The following is a 25108-nucleotide window of genomic DNA, read 5'->3' on the forward strand; positions in this document are numbered from 1 at the left end:
ACTTCATAAGAGGGTTTTGAAAGTTGTGGTTCATCACATTCATATTAATTGGTACTATTTCTGCATACTATACATTAACTCGTATTAATATGTAATTAATTACATGAGTGTTAAATGGGTGTTTCTTGTAAGGGTGCTAAATGTTGGGGGTGATTTGCTTCCCTGTGCCCATTGAAACTAAAGAGACATTTTGGAGTTGTTCTCAATAAAGTCCTGGGAAACACAGAGAACATCAGACTTGTCCTCTAGTCAATGAACTACAGCACCAAGACACACATATCTTAGGTTGCTGGGTGTTTGTTAAGTAGATGTGTTTCCGTAGCGGGGTCTTTTTGCTTTTCACAGCCTGTTAGCCTGAGCAGTTCACAACAGATTCAGACTGCATTACAGTAAATATCACCAGTCACACAGCTCAAGCTGGGAGAAGAACTGGGCATAGGCTGTGGGCTGATTAACTTGTCCTACAAACACAGTATCCTCTGACCAACCCACTCTCAGCAGTGTTGACATTTTTTATGTGTGAGTTATGCCAGCAATCTTCATACCGTACATACAGCAAGCCTGCCAGAAACCTACTGACTTGACCAGATGAAGGGAGTAGATAGATAGTTGTACGTAGGTATATACAGTGCATTTGTAAAGTATTCAGACCCCTTGACTTTTTCCACATTTTGTTACGTTTAGACTTATTCTAAAATGGATGAAATAGTTTTTTCCCCCTCATCGATCTACACACAATACCACATAACAAGGTGAAATAAAAAAGTATTACATTTACATAAGTTGTATCACAACCAGGCTGTATCACAACAAGCCGTGATTGGGAGTCCAATAGGGCGGCGCACAGTTGTCCGGGTTTGGCCGTTGTAGGCCGTCATTGTAAATAAGATTTTTTTCTTAACTTGACTTGCCTAGTTAACTAAATAAATAAATAAAGATATTCAGACCCTTTACTCAGTACTTTGTTGAAATACCTTTGGGAGTGATTACAGCCTCGAGGCACCCTCTTCTTGGGTATGACGCTACAAACTTAGCACCTGTATTTGGGGTGTTTCTCCCATTTCTTCTCTGCAGATCTTATCAAGCTCTGTCAGGTTGTATGTGGAGCATCACTACACAGCTATTTTCAGGTCTCTCCAGAGATGTTCGATCGGGTTGAAGTCTGGGCGCTGGCGGGGCCACTCAAGGACATTCAGAGACTTGTCCCGAAGCCACTCCTGCGTTGTCTTTGCTGTGTCGTTGTCCTGTTTGAAGGTTAACCTTCGCCCCAGTCTGAGGACCTGAGCGCTCTGGAGCAGGTTTTCACCAATGACTTCACTACTTTGATCTATTCATCTTTCCCTCGACTTGTCTCCCAGTCCCTGCCGCTGAAAAACATCCCCACAGCATGATGCTGCCACCACCATGCTTCACCGTAGGGATGGTGCCAGGTTTCCTCCAGATGTGACACTTGGCATCCAGGCCAAAGGGTTCAATCTTGGTTTCATCAGACCATAGAATCTTGTTTCTCATGGTCTGAGTCCTTTAGGTGCCTTTTGGCAAATTCCAAGTGGGCGGTCATGTGCCTTTTACTGAGGAGTGGCTTCCGTCTGGCCACTCTACCATAAAGGCCTGATTGGAGGAATGCTGCAGAGATGGTTGTCCTTCTGGAAAGTTCTCCCATCAATCCTGTCTTGGAGCTCTACGGACAATTCTGCAGCCAATGTGAGTAAAACATTTAAACGTGTTAACCCTCGCAAGGCTGCAGGCCCAGACGGCATCCCCGGCCGCGTCCTCGGAGCATGCGCAGACCAGCTGGCTGGTGTGTTTAGACATATTCAATCAATCCTTATCCCAGTCTGCTGTTCCCACATGCTTCAAGAGGGCCACCATTGTTCCTGTTCCCAAGAAAGCTAAGGTAACTGAGCTAAATGACTACCGCCCTGTAGCACTCACTTCCGTCATCATGAAGTGCTTTGAGAGACTAGTCAAGGACCATATCACCTCCACCCTACCTGACACCCTAGACCCACTCCAATTTGCTTACCGACCCAATAGGTTCACAGACGACGCAATCGCCATCACACTGCACACTGCCCTAATCCATCTGGACAAGAGGAATAGCTATGTAAGAATGCTGTTCATCGATTACAGCTCAGCATTTAACACCATAGTACCCTCCAAACTCGTCATTAAGCTCGAGACCTTGGGTCTCGACCCCGCCCTGTGCAACTGTGTCCTGGACTTCCTGACGGGCCGCCCCCAGGTGGTGAGGGTAGGTAACAACGTCTTCTGTTCACCCACGACTGCGTGGCCATGCACGCATCCAACTCAATCATCAAGTTTGCAGACGAGACTACAGTGGTAGGCTTGATTACCAACAACGACGAGACGGCCTACAGGGAGGAGGTGAGGGCCCTTGGAGTGTGATGCCAGGAAAATAACCTCGCACTCAATGTCAACAAAACAAAAGAGATGATCGTGGACTTCAGGAAACAGCAGAGGGAGCAGCCCCCTATCTACATTGACGGGACAGTAGTGGAGAGGGTGGAGAGTTTTAAGTTCCTCAGCGTACACATCACGGACAAACTGAAATGGTCCACCCACACAGACAGCGTGGTGAAGAAGGCGCAGCAGCGCCTCTTCAACCTCAGGAGGCTGAAGAAATTTGACTTGTCACCAAAAACACTCACATACTTTTACAGATGTACAATCGAGAGCATCCTGTCGGGCTGTATCACCGCCTGGTACGGCAGCTGCTCCGCCCATAACCGGAAGGCTCTCTAGAGGGTAGTGAGGTCTGCACAACGCATCATCGGGTGCAAACTACCTGCCCTCCAGGACACCTACACCACCCGATGTCACAGGAAAGCCAAAAAGATCATCAAGGACAAGAACCACCCGAGCCACTGCCTGTTCACCCCGCAAACATCCAGAAGGCGAGGTCAGAACAGGTGCATCAAAGCTGGAACCGAGAGACTGAAAAACAGCTTCTATCTCAAGGCCATCAGACTGTTAAACAGCAATCATCACTAACATTGAGTGGCCGCTGCCAACATACTGACTCAACTCAAGCCACTTTAATAATGGGAAAATTGATGTAATCAATTTATCACTTGCCACTTTATATTATTTATATTAGATAATGTTTACATAACCTACATTATTCATCTCATATGCATATACTGTACGCCATACCATCTACTGCATCTTGCCATCTTGATGTAATTAGATGTATCACTAGCCACTTTAAACAATGCCACTTTATATAATGTTTTCATAACCTACATTACTCATCTCATATGTATATACTGTACTCTATACCATCTACTGCATCTTGCCATTCTGATGTAATGTATCACTAGCCACCTTAAACAATGCTGCTTTATATGTTTTCATACCCTACAATACTCATCTCATATGTATATACTGTACTCCATACCATCTATTACATCTTGCCTATGCCATTCGGCCATCACTCATTTATATACACTGCTCAAAAAAATAAAGGGAACACTTAAACAACACAATGTAACTCCAAGTCAGTCACACTTCTGTGAAATCAAACTGTCCACTTAGGAAGCAACACTGATTGACAATACATTTCACATGCTGTTATGCAAATGGAATAGACAACAGGTGGAAATTATAGGCAATTAGCAAGACACCCCCAATAAAGGAGTGGTTCTGCAGGTGGGGACCACAGACCACTTCTCAGTTCCTATGCTTCCTGGCTGATGTTTTGGTCACTTTTGAATGCTGGCGGTGCTTTCACTCTAGTGGTAGCATGAGACGGAGTCTACAACCCACACAAGTGGCTCAGGTAGTGCAGCTTATCCAGGATGGCACATCAATGCGAGCTGTCGCAAGAAGGTTTGCTGTGTCTGTCAGCGTAGTGTCCAGAGCATGGAGGTGCTACCAGGAGACAGGCCAGTACATCAGGAGACGTGGAGGAGGCCGTAGGAGGGCAACAACCCAGCAGCAGGACCGCTACCTCCGCCTTTGTGCAAGGAGGAGCAGGAGGAGCACTGCCAGAGCCCTGCAAAATGACCTCCAGCAGGCCACAAATGTGCATGTGTCTGCTCAAACTGTCAGAAACAGACTCCATGAGGGTGGTATGAGGGCCCGACGTCCACAGGTGGGGGTTGTGCTTACAACCCAACACCGTGCAGGACGTTTGGCATTTGCCAGAGAACACCAAGATTGGCAAATTTGCCACTGGCGCCCTGTGCTCTTCACAGATGAAAGCAGGTTCACACTGAGCACGTGACAGACGTGACAGAGTCTGGAGACGCCGTGGAGAACGTTCTGCTGCCTGCAACATCCTCCAGCATGACCAGTTTGGCGGTGGGTCAGTCATGGTGTGGGGTGGCATTTCTTTGGGGGGCCGCACAGCCCTCCATGTGCTCGCCAGAGGTAGCCTGACTGCAATTAAGTACCGAGAAAAGATCCTCAGACCCCTTGTGAGACCATATGCTGGTGCGGTTGGCCCTGGGTTCCTCCTAATGCAAGACAATGCTAGACCTCATGTGGCTGGAGTGTGTCAGCAGTTCCTGCAAGAGGAAGGCATTGATGCTATGGACTGGCCCACCCGTTCCCCAGACCTGAATCCAATTGAGCACATCTGGGACATCATGTCTCGCGCCATCCACCAACGCCACATTGCACCACAGACTGTCCAGGAGTTGGCGGATGCTTTAGTCCAGGTCTGGGAGGAGATCCCTCAGGAGACCATCCGCCACCTCATCAGGAGCATGCCCAGGCGTTGTAGGGAGGTCATACAGGCACGTGGAGGCCACACACACTACTGAGCCTCATTTTGACTTGTTTTAAGGACATTACATCAAAGTTGGATCAGCCTGTAGTGTGGTTTTCCACTTTAATTTTGAGTGTGACTCCAAATCCAGACCTCCATGGGTTGATAAATTGGATTTCCATTGATTATTTTTGTGTGATTTTGTTGTCAGCACATTCAACTATGTAAAGAAAAAAGTATTTAATAAGATTATTTATTTCATTCAGATCTAGGATGTGTTGTTTAAGTGTTCCCTTTATTTTTTTGAGCAGTATATTTTTAGGTACATATTCATATTCATTCCTTTAAATCAAATCAAATCAAATTTATTTATATAGCCCTTCGTACATCAGCTGAAATCTCAAAGTGCTGTACAGAAACCCAGCCTAAAACCCCAAACAGCAAGCAATGCATGTGAAAGAAGCACGGTGGCTGGGAAAAACTCCCTAGGAAAAACTCCTGAGAAAGGCCAAAAACCTAGGAAGAAACCTAGAGAGGAACCAGGCTATGAGGGGTGGCCAGTCCTCTTCTGGCTGTGCCGGGTGGATATTATAACAGAACATGGTCAAGATGTTAAAATGTTCGTAAATGACCAGCATGGTCAAATAATAATAATCATAGTAATTGTCGAGGGTGCAACAAGCACGTCCGGTGAACAGGTCAGGGTTCCGTAGCCGCAGGCAGAACAGTTGAAACTGGAGCAGCAGCATGGCCAGGTGGACTGGGGACAGCAAGGAGTCATCATGCCAGGTAGTCCTAGGGCTCAGGTCCTCCGAGAGAAAGAGAGAAAGAAAGAGAGAATTAGAGAGAGCATATTTACATTCACACAGGACACTGGATAAGACAAGAGAATACTCCAGATGTAACAGACTGACCCTAGCCCCCCGACACATAAACTACTGCAGCATAAATACTGGAGGCTGAGACAGGAGGGATCAGAAGACACTGTGGCCCCATCCGATGATACCCCCGGACAGGGCCAAACAGGCAGGATATAACCCCACCCACTTTGCCAAAGCACAGCCCCCACACCACTAGAGGGATATCTACAACCACCAACTTACCGTCCGAAGACAAGGCCGAGTATAGCCCACAAAGATGTCTGCCACGGCACAACCCAAGGGGGGGGGCGCCAACCCAGACAGGAAGACCACGTCAGTGGCTCAACCTACTCAAGTGACGCACCCCTCCCATGGACGGCATGGAAGAACACCAGTAAGTCAGTGACTCAGCCCCTGTAAAAGGGTTAGAGGCAGAGAATCCCAGTGGGAAGAGGGGAACCGACAAGGCAGAGACAGCAAGGGCGGTTCGTTGCTCCAGCCTTTCCGTTCACCTTCACACTCCTGGGCCAGACTATACTTAATCATAGGACCTACTGAAGAGATAAGTCTTCAGTAAAGACTTAAAGGTTGAGACTGAGTCTGCGTCTCTCACATGGGTAGGCAGACCATTCCATAAAAATGGAGCTCTATAGGAGAAAGCCCTACCTCCAGCCGTTTGCTTAGAAATTCTAGGGACAATTAGGAGGCCTGCGTCTTGTGACCGTAGCGTACGTGTAGGTATGTACGGCAGGACCAAATCGGAAAGATAGGTAGGAGCAAGCCCATGTAATGCTTTGTAGGTTAGCAGTAAAACCTTGAAATCAGCCCTTGCCTTAACAGGAAGCCAGTGTAGGGAAGCTAGCACTGGAGTAATATGATCAAATTTTTTGGTTCTAGTCAGGATTCTAGCAGCCGTATTTAGCACTAACTGAAGTTTGTTTAGTGCTTTATCCGGGTAGCCGGAAAGTAGAGCATTGCAGTAGTCGAGCCTAGAAGTAACAAAAGCATGGATTAATTTTTCTGCGTCATTTTTGGACAGAAAGTTTCTGATTTTTGCAATGTTACGTAGATGGAAAAAAGCTGTCCTTGAAGCAGTCTTGATATGTTCTTCAAAAGAGAGATCAGGGTCCAGAGTAACGCCGAGGTCCTTCACAGTTTTATTTGAGACGACTGTACAACCATCCAGATTAATTGTCAGATTCAACAGAAGATCTCTTTGTTTCTTGGGACCTAGGACAAGCATCTCTGTTTTGTCCGAGTTTAAAAGTAGAAAATTTGCAGCCATCCACTTCCTTATGTCTGAAACACAGGCTTCTAGCGAGGGCAATTTTGGGGCTTCACCATGTTTCATTGAAATGTACAGCTGTGTGTCGTCCGCATAGCAGTGAAATTTAACATTATGTTTTCGAATGACATCCCCAAGAGGTAAAATATATAGTGAAAACAATAGTGGTCCTAGAACGGAACCTTGAGGAACACCGAAATTTACAATTGATTTGTCAGAGGACGAACCATTCACAGAGACAAACTGATATCTTTCCGACAGATAAGATCTAAACCAGGCCAGAACTTGTCCATGTAGACCAATTTGGGTTTCCAATCTCTCCAAAAGAATGTGGTGATCGATGGTATCAAAAGCGGCACTAAGATCTAGGAGCACGAGGACAGATGCAGAGCCTCGGTCTGACGTCATTAAAAGGTCATTTACCACCTTCACAAGTGCAGTCTCAGTGCTATGATGGGGTCTAAAACCAGACTGAAGCGTTTCGTATACATTGTTTGTCTTCAGGAAGGCAGTGAGTTGCTGCGCAACAACTTTTTCTAAAATTTTTGAGAGGAATGGAAGATTCGATATAGGCCGATAGTTTTTTATAATTTCTGGGTCAAGATTCGGCTTTTTCAAGAGAGGCTTTATTACTGCCATTTTTAGTGAGCTTGGTACACATCCGGTGGATAGAGAGCCGTTTATTATGTTCAACATAGGAGGGCCAAGCACAGGAAGCAGCTCTTTCAGTAGTTTAGTTGGAATAGGGTCCAGTATGCAGCTTGAGGGTTTGGAGGCCATGATTATTTTCATCATTGTGTCAAGAGATATAGTACTAAAACACTTTAGTATCTCCCTTGAGCCAGGGTCCTGGCAGAGTTGTGCAGACTCTGGACAATGAAGCCCTGGAGGAATACCCAGATTTAAAGATGAGTCCGTAATTTGCTTTCTAATGATCATGATCTTTTCCTCAAAAAAGTTCATACATTTATTACTGCTGAAGTGAAAGCCATCCTCCATTTGCGAATGCTGCTTTTTAGTTAGCTTTGCGACAGTGTCAAAAAGAAATTTCGGATTGTTCTTATTTTCCTCAATTAAGTTGGAAAAATAGGATGATCGTGCAGCAGTGAGGGCTCTTCGATACTGCACGGTACTGTCTTTCCAAGCTAGTCGGAAGACTTCCAGTTTAGTGTGGCGCCATTTCCGTTCCAATTTTCTGGAAGCTTGCTTCAGAGCTCGTGTATTTTCTGTATACCAGGGAGCTAGTTTCTTATGACAGATGTTTTTAATTTTTAGGGGTGCAACTGCATCTAGGGTATTGCGCAAGGTTGAATTGAGTTCCTCGGTTAGGTGGTTAACTGATTCTTGTCCTCTGACGTCCTTGGGTAGGCAGAGGGAGTCTGGAAGGGCATCAAGGAATCTTTGGGTTGTCTGAGAATTTATAGCACGACTTTTAATCTTCCTTGGTTGGGGTCTGAGCAGATTATTTGTTGCAATTGTAAACGCAATAAAATGGTGGTCCGATAATCCAGGATTATGAGGAAAAACATTAAGATCCACAACATTTATTCCATGGGACAAAACTAGGTCCAGAGTATGACTGTGGCAGTGAGTAGGTCCAGAGACATGTTGGACAAAACCCACTGAGTCGATGATGGCTCCGAAAGCCTTTTGGAGTGGGTCTGTGGACTTTTCCATGTGAATGTTAAAGTCACCAAAAATTAGAATATTATCTGCTATGACTACAAGATCCGATAGGAATTCAGGGAACTCAGTAAGGAACACTGCATATGGCCCAGGAGGCCTGTAAACAGTAGCTATAAAAAGTGATTGAGTAGGCTGCATAGATTTCATGACTAGAAGCTCAAAAGACGAAAACGTCATTGTTTTTTTTTTTGTAAATTGAAATTTGCTATCGTAAATGTTAGCAACACCTCCGCCTTTGCCGGATGCACGGGGGGTTTGGTCACTAGTGTAACCAGGGGGTGAGGCCTCATTTAACACAGTAAATTCATCAGGCTTAAGCCATGTTTCAGTCAGGCCAATCACATCAAGATTATGATCAGTGATTAGTTCATTGACTATAACTGCCTTGGAAGTGAGGGATCTAACATTAAGTAACCCAATTTTGAGATGTGAAGTATCACAATCTCTTTCAATAATGGCAGGAATGGAGGAGGTCTTTATACTAGTAAGATTACTGAAGCGAACACCGCCATTTTTAATTTTGCCCAACCAAGATCGAGGCACAGACACGGTCTCAATGGGGAAAGCTGAGCTGACTACGCTAACTGTGCTAGTGGCAGACTCCACTAAGCTGGCAGGCTGGCTAACAGCCTGTTGCCTGGCCTGCACCCTATTTCATTGTGGAGCTAGAGGAGTTAGAGCCCTGTCTATGTTCGTAGATAAGATGAGAGCACCCCTCCAGCTAGGATGGAGTCCGTCACTCCTCAGCAGGCCAGGCTTGGTCCTGTTTGTGGGTGAATCCCAGAAAGAGGGCCAGTTATCTACAAATTCTATCTTTTGGGAGGGGCAGAAAACAGTTTTCATCCAGCGATTGAGTTGTGAGACTCTGCTGTAGAGCTCATCACTCCCCCTAACTGGGAGGGGGCCAGAGACAATTACTCGATGCCGACACATCTTTCTAGCTGATTTACACGCTGAAGCTATATTGCGCTTGGTGACCTCTGACTGTTTCATCCTAACATCGTTGGTGCCGACGTGGATAACAATATCTCTATACTCTCTACACTCGCCAGTTTTAGCTTTAGCCAGCACCGTCTTTAGATTAGCCTTAACGTCGGTAGCCCTGCCCCCTGGTAAACAGTGTATGATCGCTGGATGATTAGTTTTAAGTCTAATACTGCGGGTAATGGAGTCGCCAATGACTAGGGTTTTCAATTTGTCAGAGCTAATGGTGGGAGCCGTCGGCGTCTCAGACCCCACAACGGGAGGAGCAGAGACCAGAGAAGTCTCGGCCTCCGACTCCGACTCGCTTAACGGGGAGAACCGGTTGAAAGTTTCTGTCGGCTGAATAAGCGACACCGGTTGAGCATTCCTACAGCGTTTCCCTCCAGAAGCCATGAGAAAGATGTCCGGCTGCGGGGACCGTGCGAGGGGGTTTATACTAACGTTACTATCTGTACTTACTGGTGGCACAGACGCTGTTTCATCCTTTCCTACACTGAAATGACCCTTGCCTAACGATTGCGTCTGAAGCTGGGCTTGCAGCACAGCTATCCTCGCCGTAAGGCGATCGTTCTCCTGTATATTATGAGTACAACGACTGCAATTAGAAGGCATCATGTTAATGTTACTTAGCTTCGGCTGTTTGAAGTCCTGACGAACCATGTCCAGATAAAACCTCCGGGGTAGGAGAGTTGAATGAGAAAAAAGTTGAGTGAGGGAAAAAGTAAAAATATACGGTAATGAAAAAGTAAAGACCGTCAGGTAGCAAAGTAAAAACGGCAACAAAAACGCACAACAGCGTAAACAAGTCTGCAAGTTGTGACCGGAAACAGGAAACAGGAAACACTCACAATGTTGACGTTGTGAGTGATGTCAACCAGTGTCCTTAGACAGTGCAGTGTCCTTAGACCACTGCGCCACTCGGGAGCACTTGTGTGTACAAAGTAGTTGTTGTGGAATTGGTAGATTACTTGTTAGATATTACTGCATGGTCAGAACTAGAAGCACAAGCATTTCACTACACTTGCATTAACACCTGCTAACCATGTGTATGTGACAAATACGTTTGATTTGATTTGAATTCCTTTGACCTCATGTCTTGGTTTTTGCTCTGACATGCACTGTCAACTGTAGGACCTTTGTATAGACAGGTGTGTGCCTTTCCAAATCATGTCCAATCAATTGAATTTACCACAGGTGGACTCCAATCAAGTTGTAGAAACATCTCAAGGATGATCAATGGAAACAGGATGCAGCTAAGCTCAATTTTGAGTCTCATAGCAAAGGGTCTGAATACCTATGCAAATAAGGTATTTCTGTTTGAAAATATTCTAAACCTGTGTTCGCTTTGTCATTATGGGGTACTGTGTGTAGATATACGTTTTACAATAAGGCTGTAATGTAACAAAGTGGAAAAAGTCAAGGGTTCTGAATACTTTTCAAATGCACTGTACTTACAGACACAGAGAAAGAGGCAGGGATTTGAGGACTAGATAGGTTAACTAAGAAAAAACTGTCAGTAGAATAGAGGTCCTAAGCCCAGGTACTGTATAGCGTGTTTCTAGCTGTATGGTCATATGGGACGAGTAGCATGGCAGAAGAATCATAGAGCTTTCAAAATCTCCCCACCCCTCCCATTCAATAGCAGGGCTTAGGATTGTTTTTTTTGTGTACCACTTTATCTTTTGGTAATTATTTTTTTACGTAAGCCCTCCCTTTCCCACATCATTGTGTAAAGCGACATCTGTCACAGTATCTATTTCTAATAAACAGTTGGTCTTTATGGAGCTGTCCTCTGGCAGCTTCTGTTTCAGCCTGCCTGCTCTGCTCTCTCTGGGGTGGAAATTACCAGAAGGCCTTCTGTCCTGCTGCAGTTATCACCTGATGTCTGATCCTCTCTTAAAAATCACAGAATAACGGCTTTAGAGACAAGAGACCTAGCTTATTATCCCCTCTTGGTTTAAAGAACACACATCCTTGTATATCTACAGAAAAGACAGAATGCCTATGGGGGTGTTGTGTATATATTCAGAGCCATATTCTCGTAAAGCTTAGAGAGGATCTCATGTCGAATGTTGTTGAACTGTTTTAGTTGCAAATTCACTTGCCTCATCTAAAGCCTCTTCTTTTGGGGTGCTGCTATTGGCCACCAAGTAGGGATTAACATGGGTAACCGGGATCACTTCACATTTCCAGAAAAAATGTAATGACGACCTGGAAATTACTGACATTTTCCCCAATGTCGGCACTAATGCAATGTCTCAAAATACACAACATGCGCAGCAACAGATTAGCAAAAAATAAAATGGCATCCAAACAGGTTTTCACATGGAAGCCTTCAGCCCAGCATGATCAACAAACGGTATGAAAGATACCGATATTTTTAAAACAGTTGGTCCCCGTTAGATTAAATATCAAGGTATCTTAATTATTTATTATTATCTTTATTTTAAATTTGTGACTGTCCGGATCTATCAATGTTTTATTACATGTTATTTTTTTGTGGACCCCAGGAAAAGTAGCTGCTGTTTCTGCTGAAGCTAATCTACATAAATAAATAAACATATGGAGGGCCCTCTGTTTCTGCCATGCTTATAACATAATGCAGGCTTTATAACACAATGTTAAATATTCAAAGGTTAGGTCAGTTCACAACAATTGGTCATGACACAAATAGCAGTATAGTGACACACATACCAGTATAGGTGAATAGGCCTACAGTGAAGCTAACCCTGATAAGCTAGTGTACCTTAAATCCTACATGACTGGTCAATACTGGTAGTTCTGGCTGCTATTGACACCCGTTTCCTGAGTGATTTATGAGGGTGTAAAGTGGGCTTTAATGGTAGAGAGCTGAAGTGTTTAGTAGGGCCGGGACGATACCAGTATTGCAATATTCTTTCCATGGCAAAACGGAAAACACGAAGCAGGCATAACTCTTTGATCGTTAAAAACCTGCTGTATGTAAAATGTTGTGTGCTATAGCTTGGAAAATAAATACATGTGACTCTGGATGATGACATAATGTTTGTTTCCAACATTAAGGCTGTTTTCCTAAAGAAGTTTAATCCACTTTTTGTTTCCTTGCTACGATACCAACGAGTATCGTCCCGGCCCTGGTGTTTAGTGAGCAGGGTTATGTAAGTCTACCTGGAGGAGCCTACAGAGGCGGGGGCTGTTCTAGGCTCTGTGGTGTTGTGGTTGGACCGTTGTGCAGGTCCAGATGTCTAGAGTTAAGCTGCAGGTCGTTATATTAATGACTTTACAACAGATTATACGGACATCAAGCACCGTATGTTCAAACATCATCGGTTCTGCTCTCTCTAGAATGAAGGGTCTTAACTTGTTAATGGCTCAGGACCCTGTGCTGTTGTTTAAAAAGGGCCTTAGGTCACAACAAATATAGAAGCTATGTCTGATCTGGAGAAATATTGTAATTTCTAAACCCATTTTATTCTCCCAACTACCTTGTCATTTCTGCAGGTGTGGCTGTTTTTGCCTGGAAGGGGGAATCGGAGGATGACTTCTGGTGGTGTATCAACAAGTGCATCAACATGGAGGGGTGGCAGCCTAACATGGTACCCATAGAACTCTTGTCAATTACCCTCCTTTAACAGCAAGACAAACGTCCTTGTTGACCATTTTGTGTTACTGATATGTGTTTGCGTGTTGAGAATGTTATCTCTTGCTGTGTCTGTGGTAGATCCTTGATGACGGAGGGGACTTGACTCACTGGGTGTATAAGAAATACCCCAACGGCTTCAAGAAGATCAGGGGCATTGTGGAGGAGAGTGTGACTGGGGTCCACAGGTGATTTTATTTCTGATTACAATACATTCTCAATCATACATATTCATAAGACCAACAGGTAACTCTGAGCTTAGTTACTTTGTTACTTTCTCTTTGCCTTAAAGGTTGTACCAGCTGTCCAAAGCAGGCAAGCTGTGTGTGCCAGCCATGAATGTAAATGACTCTGTGACAAAGCAGAAGTTTGACAACCTCTACTGCTGCAGAGAGTCTATCTTGGATGGGTAGGTGTTAAATGTACCTTTCAAGCATACAAGTGAATGTTCCCTCGCTACGACACCTCAGTGCTCTTTGTACATACAGTTGAAGTCGGAGGTTTACATACACCTTAGCCAAATACATTTAAACTCAGTTTTTCACAATTCCTGACATTTAATCCTAGTAAAAATTCCCTGTCTTAGGGAGTTGGGATCACCACTTCATTTTAAGAATGTGAAATGTCAGAATAATAGTAGAGAGTGATTTATTTCAGCTTTTATTTCTTTCATCACATTCCCAGTGGGTCAGACGTTTACATACTAATTAAGTGTATTTGGTAGCATTGCCTCTAAATTCTTTAACTTGGGTCAAACGTTTCGGGTAGCCTTCCACAAGCTTCCCCCAATAAGCTGGGTGAATTTTGGCCCATTCCTCCTGACAGAGCTGGTGTAACTGAGGTTAGGTTTGTAGGCCTCCTTGCTCGCACACGCTTTTTTAGTTCTGCCCATACATTTTCTATAGGATTGAGGTCAGGACTTTTTGATGGCCACTCCAATACCTTGACTTTGTTGTCCTTAAGCCATTTTGCAACAACTTTGGAAGTATGCTTGGGGTCATTGTCCATTTGGAAGACCCATTTGCGACCAAGCTTTAACTTTCTGACTGATGTCTTGAGATGTTGCTTCAATATATCTACATCATTTTCCTTCCTAATGATGTCATCTATTTTGTGAAGTGCACCAGTCCCTCCTTCAGCAAAGCACCCCCACAACATGATGCTGCCAACCCCGTGCTTCACGGATGGGATGGTGTTCTTCGGCTTGCAAGCCTCCCCCTTTTTCCTCCAAACATAACGATGGTCATTATGGCCGAACAGTTATATTTTTGTTTCATCAGACCAGAGGACATTTCTCCAAAAAGTATGATCTATGTCCCCATGTGCAGTTGCAAACCGTAGTCTGGCTTTTTTATGGTGGTTTTGGAGCAGTGGCTTCTTTCTTGCTGAGCAGCCTTTCAGGTTATGTCGATATAGGACTCGTTTTACTGTAGATATAGATACTTTTTCTACCTGTTTCCTCCAGCATCTTCACAAGGTCCTTTGCTGTTGTTCTGGGATTGATTTGCACTATTCGCACTAAAGTATGTTCATCTCTAGGAGACAGAACGCGTCTCCTTCCTGAGCGGCATGACGGCTACTATACTTGTACAGATGAACGTGGTACCTTCAGGTGTTTGGAAATTGCTCCCAAGGATGAACCATACTTGTGGAGGTCTACAATTTATTTTCTGAGGTCTTGGCTGATTTCTTTTGATTTTCCCATGATGTCAAGCAAAGAGGCACTGAGTTTGAAGGTAAGCCTTGAAATACATCCACAGGTACACCTCCAATTGACTCAAATTATGTCAATTAGCCTATCAGAAGCTTCTAAAGCCATTTTCTGGAATTTTCCAAGCTGTTTAAAGGCACAGTCAACTTACTGTATGTAAACTTCTGACCCACTGGAATTGTGATACAGTGAATTATAAGTGAAATGTGTAAACAATTGTTAGAAAAATGACTTGTGTCATGCACAAAGTAGATGTCCTAACCGACTTGCCAAAACTATAGTTTGTTAACAAGACATTTGTGGACTGGTTGAAAAACGAGTTTTAATGACCCCAACCTAAGTGTATGTAAACTTCCGACTTCAACTGTATATTTAATATTTAACTACGTATCAGATTTTTTTTGTGGATCAAATACTGTAAATATATATCTGAAATATAGTACCTGTCAAAAGTTTGAACGCTCTCATTCAAGGGTTTTTATTTTTACTATCTTCTACATTGTAGAATAATAGTGAAGACATCCAAATTATGAAATAACACATATGGAATCATGTAGTAACCAAGAAAGTGTTAAACAAATCAAAATATGTTTTCTATTTTAGATTCTTCAAAGTAGCCACCCTTTGCCTTGATGACAGCTTTGCACTCTTGGCATTTTCTCAACCAGCTTCACCTGGAATGCTTTTCTAACCATCTTGAAGGAGTTCCCCATATTCTGAGCACTGGTTGGCTGCTTTTCCTTCACTCTGCGGTCCAACTCATCCCAAACCATATCAAGGCAAAGGGTGGCTACTTTGAAGAATCTAAAATATACTTTTTGCGGGGGTTACTACATGATTCCATAAGTGTTATTTAATAGCTTTGATGTCTTCACTATTAATTTGCAATGTAGAAAACAGTATAAATTAAGAAATACCCTGGATTGAGTGTGTGTGTCCAAACTTTTGACTGGTACATATGTATGTATGTGTGTGTGTGTGTGTGTGTGTGTGTGTGTGTGTGTGTGTTATACATACACACACACACACACACACACACACATATATACCGTAATTTCTGGACTATTGAGCGCACCTGAATATAAGCCGCACCCACTGAATTTATTATTATTATATTTTTTTTTAACATAAATAAGCCGCACATGTTTATAAGCCGCAGGTGCCTACCGGTACATTGAAACAAATGAACTTTACACAGGCTTTAAAGAAACACGGAATGTAACAAAAATAAATAGGTTTTAACGAAACACGGCTTGTAACAAAAATAAATAGGCTTTAACGAAACATGGCTTGTAACAAAAAATAAAAGATTAGCAGTAAACAGTAGCCTACCAAGAAAGTCATTGGTCACCATCTTCTTCCTCCTGTGCACTGAAACCACTGAAGTCATCTCCTTTAAAAAAAAATTGAAAGCGGGAAAAATCCATATATTAGCCGCGTCATTGTTTAAGCCGCGAGGTTCAAAGCGTGGGAAAAAAGTGTACTTTTTTCTTTACATAGTTGAATGTGCTGACAACAAAATCACACAAAAATAATCAATGGAAATCCAATTTATCAACCCATGGAGGTCTGGATTTGGAGTCACACTCAAAATTAAAGTGGAACACCACACTACAGGCTGATCCAACTTTGTTGTAATGTCCTTAAAACAAGTCAAAATTAGGCTCAGTAGTGTGTGTGGCCTCCACATGCCTGTATGACCTCCCTACAACGCCTGGGCATGCTCCTGATGAGGTGGTGGATGGTCTCCTGAGGGATCTCCTCCCAGACCTGGACTAAAGCATCCGCCAACTCCTGGACAGTCTGTGGTGCAACGTGGCATTGGTGGATGGAGCGAGACATGATGTCCCAGATGTGCTCAATTGGATTCAGGTCTGGGGAACGGGCGGGCCAGTCCATAGCATCAATGCCTTCCTCTTGCAGGAACTGCTGACACACTCCAGCCACATGAGGCCTAGCATTGTCTTGCATTAGGAGGAACCCAGGGCCAACCGCACCAGCATATGGTCTCACAAGGGGTCTGAGGATCTCATCTCGGTACCTAATGGCAGTCAGGCTACCTCTGGCGAGCACATGGAGGGCTGTGCGGCCCCCCAAAGAAATGCCACCCCACACCATGACTGACCCACCGCCAAACTGGTCATGCTGGAGGATGTTGCAGGCAGCAGAACGTTCTCCAAGGCGTCTCCAGACTCTGTCACATGTGCTCAGTGTGAACCTGCTTTCATCTGTGAAGAGCACAGGGCGCCAGTGGCGAATTTGCCAATCTTGGTGTTCTCTGGCAAAAGCCAAACGTCCTGCACGGTGTTGGGCTGTAAGCACAACCCCCACCTGTGGACGTCGGGCCCTCATACCACCCTCATGGAGTCTGTTTCTGACCGTTTGAGCAGACACATGCACATTTGTGGCCTGCTGGAGGTCATTTTGCAGGGCTCTGGCAGTGCTCCTCCTGCTCCTCCTTGCACAAAGGTGGAGGTAGCGTTCCTGCTGCTGGGTTGTTGCCCTCCTACGGCCTCCTCCACATCTCCTGATGTACTGGCCTGTCTCCTGGTAGCGCCTCCATGCTCTGGACACTACGCTGACAGACACAGCAAACCTTCTTGCCACAGCTCGCATTGATGTGCCATCCTGGATGAGCTGCACTACCTGAGCCACTTGTGTGGGTTGTAGACTCCGTCTCATGCTACCACTAGAGTGAAAGCACCGCCAGCATTCAAAAGTGACCAAAACATCAGCCAGGAAGCATAGGAACTGAGAAGTGGTCTGTGGTCACCACCTGCAGAACCACTCCTTCATTGGGGGTGTCTTGCTAATTGCCTATAATTTCCACCTGTTGTCTATTCCATTTGCACAACAGCATGTGAAATTTATTGTCAATCAGTGTTGCTTCCTAAGTGGACAGTTTGATTTCACAGAAGTGTGATTGACTTGGAGTTACATTGTGTTGTTTAAGTGTTCCCTTTATTTTTTTGAGCAGTGTATGTATGTATGTATGTATGTATGTATGTATGTGTGTGTGTGTGTGTGTGTGTGTGTATACACACACACACACACACACACACACACACACACACACACATACACACATACACACATACACAAGGCCAATACATCAGGCTAACAACATGGCCTGTGTGATCCAGTGGCCTGGGAAATTGCTTTTATAGACTGCTACTGCCCACTTCGCTCTTCCTGGTGTTTCAATATAACATAGAAAGGCCAACTTCCCGTATCTTAATGTTTCCCCTGTCTCTATCTCCATGTTTCTGTCTGCAGCCTGAAAAGGACCACAGACGTGATGTTTGGAGGAAAGCAGGTGGTTGTCTGTGGTTATGGAGAGGTAAGGGGGTGTCGTGGAAATTCTACACAGGGACATTCGGAAGTCAATCTGAAATGCATTATTCTTTATTATCAGCGCGCTGGAGAGGTTCCAACTAACTCAATGCACAAAGTACACATGTCGTTCAGTTGCTCCCCCCGGGGCAGTTCTGCTAGTTCTCTTATATACAGACAAGTTATATTTGCATGATTTAGCTTATTCATAATTAATTAATCATTAACGTTTGCTTCATTCATGTTATCGACCAATACTGGGTCATGCATGTGACAGACCAATACCTCATAATGCTTCTTCTCTCTAAGCTGAGACCTTGAAACTGAGAGAACCCTTTCTCTAAACAAGGTTTTGGGCGTACTGCCAAATTGCAGATACTGATAGTGAGGATTCATTCAATCAGTCACTTGAATGAACACAGAAATTAGTTATTAGAAAAGCACACATTTTTTTTATTTCCATCACAGGGTTTTCATATTGTATATGTAGTTATGTTTGAATAGACTGAGTTTGTGCTGGCTACGCTAAACCTGCTATAAAAAATATGTGCACTCTGTATAATGATAATCACCTATACAGTACATACTTGTATATACTGAAGAGTTCAATGCCATGTCATGCTAAGTTATTGTATATTTAGTCTAAAGTGTTCGGCCTCTATAGAGTTTTTAATGTGGACGTCAAGGTTTACTGATATGCATGTTCTTTTGTGGGTCCATTGTGGCCTTTTCTGTTGATTGAGGTCAATGTGATGCGATCATATTATGTAATTCTAATGTGATATGCTCTCCCTGCAGGTTGGGAAAGGTTGCACTGCTGCACTGAAAGCCATGGGATCCATTGTCTACGTCACAGAGATTGATCCCATTTGCTCCCTGCAGGCCTGGTGAGGGACAGGAAACTGGAAGTAGGAAGCAGAAAGTGCCAAATGTAGAGCACTGCTGACCCAGAGAAATGACACCATGAATTAGACCACAAAACCCTCTGGACAGAGGAGTCTCTATGTCCTGCTCTAAGATAAACCTTTGAAACAGAAATTCTCCATCAAAATATAAACCTGAAAACCTGAACTGGCTTTCATCATTAGGATAACACGATAGAAACTAGATGGCAGCGTATTAAACCTTTTAAATAAAACAAAAAAGCCTTATTAGTTGAATGGCACTCTAGACCAGTACTAACCAACTCTACTGTAGGCAGAGCACCTGTCTACCCCCATCTATTCTTACTAACCTGTCTCTCCCCATGTGTTTGAACAGCATGGATGGCTTCAGGGTGGTCAAGCTTAATGAGGTCATCCGTCAGGTGGACATCATCATCACATGCACTGGTAAACAACATCAAACTACCTTACTTATTCAATCAACTTTCTGTACAGGGGACTGTTTTTATATGGAAATACATTAATCTATGGGCTTCCAGTCCATGCCTGTCACAATCAATAAATGCATTGACATACATACATGGCCCTTTGCATCATCTAATAGGGAGAGTTTGTGCTGCTAAGCTCTATGTAGATGGAGGTTTTAGACTGGTGTTTTTTCTGTGGTCTCCTAGGGAATAAGAACGTGGTGACCAGGGACCAGCTGGACCGTATGAAGAACGGCTCCATCGTGTGCAACATGGGACACTCCAACACTGAGATTGACGTGGTGAGAAACTTTAACACAACACAATTCGTTACTACAGTAGAAAGTAAAAATCAACGGAGCCTTTCCAGGGAATATGAAGTTCATGTACTGCATATTACGACTTTTAGTAGTGTGCTTGAGAGTGCATAGTGTGTTGGTCTGCTGATCTGTGTGACCTGCTCCTCAGGCGAGCCTGCGGACCCCAGAGCTGACTTGGGAGAGAGTGTGCTCTCAGGTGGACCATGTCATCTGGCCTGATGGCAAGAGGGTCATCCTGCTGGCCGAGGTGGGAAGTTACACACACACACACACATACACACATGCACATATACTCCCACATAGCAAATAAAAAGTTTCTCTCCCTCAGGGTCGTCTCCTGAACCTCAGCTGCTCCACAGTTCCTACTTTCGTCCTGTCAATCACAGCCACGACCCAGGTAATACAGACACTCCCCACAGTAGCTAACAAGCAGCAGATAGCAGTCTGTGGGTTTACACTGCCTTCAGAAAGTATTCATACCCCTATACTTTATCCACATTTTGTTGTTACAGCCTGAATTTAGAAGCTGTTTTTCAGTCTCTCGGTCCCAGCTTTGATGCACCTGTACTGACCTTGCCTTCTGGATGTTAGCGGGGTGAACAGGCAGTGGCTCGGGTGGTTGTTGTCCTTGATGATCTTTTTGGCCTTCCTGTGACATCGGGTGGTGTAGGTGTCCTGGAGGGCAGGTAGTTTGCACCCAGTCAGGCGTTGTGCAGACCGCACTAACCTCTGGAGAGCCTTATGGTTGTGGGCAGAGCAGTTGCCATACCAGGTGGTGATACAGCCCGACAGGATGCTTTCAATTGTGCATCTGTAAAAGTTTGTAAGTGTTTTTGGTGACAAGCCAAATTTCTTCAGCCTCCTGAGGTTGAAGAGGTGCTGTTGCGCCTTCACCACGCTGTCTGTGTGGGTGGACCATTTCAGTTTGTCCGTGATGTGTACGCCGAGGAACTTAACTTTCCCCCTTCTCCACTACTGTCCTGTCGATGTGGATAGGGGGCTGCTCCCTCTGCTGTTTCCTGAAGTCCACAATCATCTCCTTTGTTTTGTTGACGTTGAGTGTGAGGTTATTTTCCTGACACCACACTCCGAGGGCCCTCACTTCCTCCCTGTAGGCGGTCTCGTCATGTTGGTAATCAAGCCTACCACTGTTGTGTCGTCTGCAAACTTGATGATTGAGTTGGAGGTGTGCATGGCCACGCCTGTACCATCTAAACCGCTGTGAAATATATTTTTCATAACCAAAAATTATATTTTTTATTTTCAGCGGTTTGAAGCTGGTGTACAAACCCGAAAGTAAAATACTTAAGAACGGGAAGCATATAAATAACGCACATAGAAACCCTTCTTAGACTTGCTTTCAATGAGGACAGATCTATAACTCACTTTTCTATGTGAATTTGGTCAGGTATCCCAAAAAGTTACATATTGCAGCTGTATATAGCATCCTCGGTGACTTCTAGGAAGTTTTTAACCCACTTAATCCCAACATTATTCACCATCATTGTAAAGCCCTAATTATTTTGTTGCTCTGACAAGGTCATTTCTGAAGATTTTAAAATGTGATTAGTGATTCATTTTAAGATTTAAAAAACAACAATGCTGTCCCTCATTTTAAGGTAAACCCTGTTACGTGCACAGAACTCTCGTTTTAATATGGTGAAACTGTTCCTTCAAAAAGGTTTTCAAAAGAAACATGTAATGAACATGTAATAATAGATCATAGTGTAAAAGCAAGTGAGCTGGTTCTACTCTTTATGGCCATTTTCTGATGTTTATTGGTGGAGCATAACACGTCAACCCTGTTACCCCAGGTATCCCCCTTTCCCTTTGCCATAGAGAGAGGCTAGAAATATTTTAGCAATAAAAACAAAAATTGTGAAGCTTGCATTAAATTGCCCCTCCCTTTTGCACACAACAAGCTTCCATTCCCCCTGTCACAAGGGGATTCATGGCTGATTTAAGATGATGTCGTCAACCCTGTTACTTTATTTGATACTTACTGTAGTAAAAAATGACTACAGTAAGTATGCTCATACCCGTATACAGTTTGAAAATGGCAGATTTGGACACTGATAAGCACCTAATTTGGAATGCAGTAGCTGTACAGTAACATGCTATACATGATGTCAGAGTTCAGGGTCTCTGCTTCAAAACTCTGTATGGGTTTTGACTGACAGCCATTCTGAACTTAAGCACCTTGTGCAACAACAAGTTACACCAATCCAGGGGCATTATGTGTAACAATTTCTTAACGCTATGGGCTACTGTATGTTCAAGCTTAAACTCTATTGGACCAGTTAGGTTCGCTACTGGAGCAGTAGGGTGAAATGAAAACCACACAACTGAATAATTTAGGAAAAGAATGCCGACATGTATTTTGTAAATAAAAATACTTACAAAAATTTTTATCACCTTGAGTAAATATTGATATATGAATGAAATGCATCAATAGTACAATAGACTTAGATATCAGCCATATATCCTGCCTATAGTTTAGTTTAGTAGGGTGCACCCAACTCTTTCTTAATCTGAGGATCTCTGATGTCAATGTTCAATGTTCAATAGCAATACAATAAACATCAATCCACAGAAAAACACAAACCAATTCCCAAATACTGACTTATAAATCACTAAGATGGGATCAATGTGAGTGACTGTCCCTATCAATAAACACTAAGGTGTTTAAGTGTAGCATGTGCTTATAACAATCCCACTGCAATGTATGATGGAATGATGTCTTGCAAGAAAAATCCTATCACACCGTAGTATGGCAGTGCAAATTCAGTGTTCTCTAAGGAAAATGCATCTTTGCATGCAAATCTTCTTATCGATGTCCTGGGTTCGGCGGCTCGCCATCCTTGGTAGAACTGAATCCATACTCAAAAAACCTGACCAAATCCTGGCGTCAATCTTTCCCTCAATCCCTTCACAGCACGTTTGTATAGATAAGTGAGTGTTAATATCCAGTTCTCTCTTTTTAGTTCAGTTTCATACAACTTCTCAATGATTTTGAACTTAGTTTTTCTTCTATGGAATGGCAGTAGCTCTTCACGTTCCGTTCTAGCTCTTTTTCAGCACGTTGGCGCCGACGGTGTATAACGTGAGGTTAGGAGCGGGACTAAGAGAATATTGAGTTTTGATTGGCTCAAAATAAACTGCCTGTCATGCAGCTTCTGACAGCTGATTTGTAATAGTTGTCAACTTAAACATCAATAGAAATATAGTATAATATGATTGGTTACTGGAATCTCACTAGTAACGATAAGTGTTCAACATTAGTTGACCTGAATTACACATGCAACCCAAAAATCGGAAGGGGCACAAGGTACGTTAGGATGTCTGGGTGCGTGGTCAGGAGAGGGGCTCGGCCCCCCGTCTGGAAGTTATAGCTTTTTCCTGCAATCTAAAGCCATAATCATATGTAAAAAAAAAAAAAAAAGTTGTATTTTCTGTATATCTAAGCATACCTCTTGAGCTGTCTGTATCCTCCTGTCTGATGGTAATTTGTTTAAATAAACAATATATGCTTCTCTGCATCTCTGGTAAACGATGGGTAAAAGATTGAAAGGAATGTGAGTCTTCAGTACATGTAGTAATTGCTTACTTTTCTAAAGCCTACCAACCTTGCCAGCAGGCATGCCAGCTAAGATAGTTAGACAAGTGAGTGACTCTAACTTGATTGATAACTAGCTACCAAGAAGCCATTTCAGGCTATCTGGGCTAGCTAAAGCCAACTTCATAAAATTCCTAGGTGACTAGTAGTATTATAGAGAAACGACTACAAAAACATTTAATTAAATAATGTGTTTTCTATGACGTTGAACATGTTTCTTTATGACACGGTTAAAATTACGTGAAATCAAAAGTAGTTACATTAATCAAAAGGCACCTAATTGTTGTAACGACCCATCTATTCTTGAGATTGTGTGTATACTAATGATTGTGTATTGTGCTTCATTTCTCCAACAGGCTCTGGCTCTTATTGAGCTGTACAATGCTCCAGACGGCCGCTACAAACAGGATGTCTACTTGCTTCCCAAGAAGATGGGTGAGTAATGGACAGCCCTTATACCCTGCCATGTTTGGCGCATTACAAGAAAATACAGATAAATAATGTTTGTAGTGGTAGTTATTATTATGTTATGGTCTAGCTAGCTACACAACACAATTATTGCTTTAGCTGTTTTATCCCTGTCTCTGTGGACATAATACTGTTTCACAAATGCTTGTTTTGGACAAGCTGTGCAAACCACTTTCACTAGTCTCTGAGGCCCTACTTATGCCATCTGGTGATGTGAATGAGACATTACAAATCAATTCTGTAACTTATTTGGTATTCAAGCATACAGACAGAAATATTTGATGAATACAATTTTAAAAACATTGCTTATTACTTCTATAATTGTATGTGTGTTGTGATTGTCTCAGATGAGTATGTTGCCAGCCTGCACCTGCCCACCTTTGATGCCCACCTAACGGAGCTCTCAGATGAGCAGGCCAAGTACCTGGGCCTCAACAAGAATGGCCCATTCAAACCCAACTACTACAGGTACAAATGTCCCTGTTAACATCCCTTTAAATGTCACCAAAATATCAGATTTATCTTAATTTCTGCATTTCATCCCCACAGCCACAACAAATGTTCTTATTGGTCCAATCAAGTTAAGTGAAGGTTTTTGTAACTTCAGTACATACATTTGACTAATATGTTCATTTTCATTTTTGGTATTCATAGGTATTAGCTTGCATGAACGGCCCACAACTCTGCACTCCTTGACTTGGACAAGGCTTGGATGACCAGAAGATAATGAAATATATTTCGTTTTTTTAGAGACACTTCACTTAAAAAAAAAAGTTTCAAATTAAGCTCCTATTCCTTCATCTTCTACAGTAGGTGTGACCCTGTTTCACTTGCTGTTTTGTGTGTTTAGTTTCACCATTAGTTCTAGAAATACACACTCTAAGAAACCAACATACAGGACCCCACTGGTCATGAATCACCAATTGAAAGTACAGCACCTAAACTCAGCTGTCTGCTTGAGATATATACACACGTCTGATTTCATTCCCACTCTCCAGTAGAATATACATTTTTCTGATGTTTTATTTGTAGTTTGATAGATCTTTATTATTGTGCCAATTGACTGTGTAGGGAAGGGGATTGTTGTAATTGAGATTTATATTTTCTGTCTGCATTGATGTCGCTCTTCTCAAATAATTA

At 43.3% G+C, this 25108-nt stretch overlaps 1 protein-coding gene across 2 annotated transcripts in view; it reads left to right on the forward strand.

Annotated features, from left to right (window-relative positions):
• LOC115207796 (S-adenosylhomocysteine hydrolase-like protein 1) overlaps positions 1-24741 on the forward strand; it is a 63495-nt gene extending 38754 nt beyond the window's left edge. For both annotated transcript variants that reach the window (XM_029775280.1, XM_029775281.1), the window contains exons 6-17: positions 13031-13125; positions 13251-13357; positions 13462-13578; positions 18157-18220; positions 19012-19100; positions 19474-19544; positions 19772-19866; positions 20033-20131; positions 20213-20281; positions 23857-23935; positions 24316-24436; positions 24623-24741. In XM_029775280.1, the coding sequence (XP_029631140.1) occupies positions 13031-13125; positions 13251-13357; positions 13462-13578; positions 18157-18220; positions 19012-19100; positions 19474-19544; positions 19772-19866; positions 20033-20131; positions 20213-20281; positions 23857-23935; positions 24316-24436; positions 24623-24629 (1013 nt within the window). In that variant the 3' untranslated portion in view covers positions 24630-24741. The remainder of the gene's footprint in view (positions 1-13030; positions 13126-13250; positions 13358-13461; positions 13579-18156; positions 18221-19011; positions 19101-19473; positions 19545-19771; positions 19867-20032; positions 20132-20212; positions 20282-23856; positions 23936-24315; positions 24437-24622) is intronic.
• Positions 24742-25108: the final 367 nt, after the last annotated feature.

This window comes from Salmo trutta, chromosome 14 (genome assembly GCF_901001165.1).
Source record: "Salmo trutta chromosome 14, fSalTru1.1, whole genome shotgun sequence".
Taxonomy (NCBI): Eukaryota; Metazoa; Chordata; class Actinopteri; order Salmoniformes; family Salmonidae; genus Salmo; species Salmo trutta.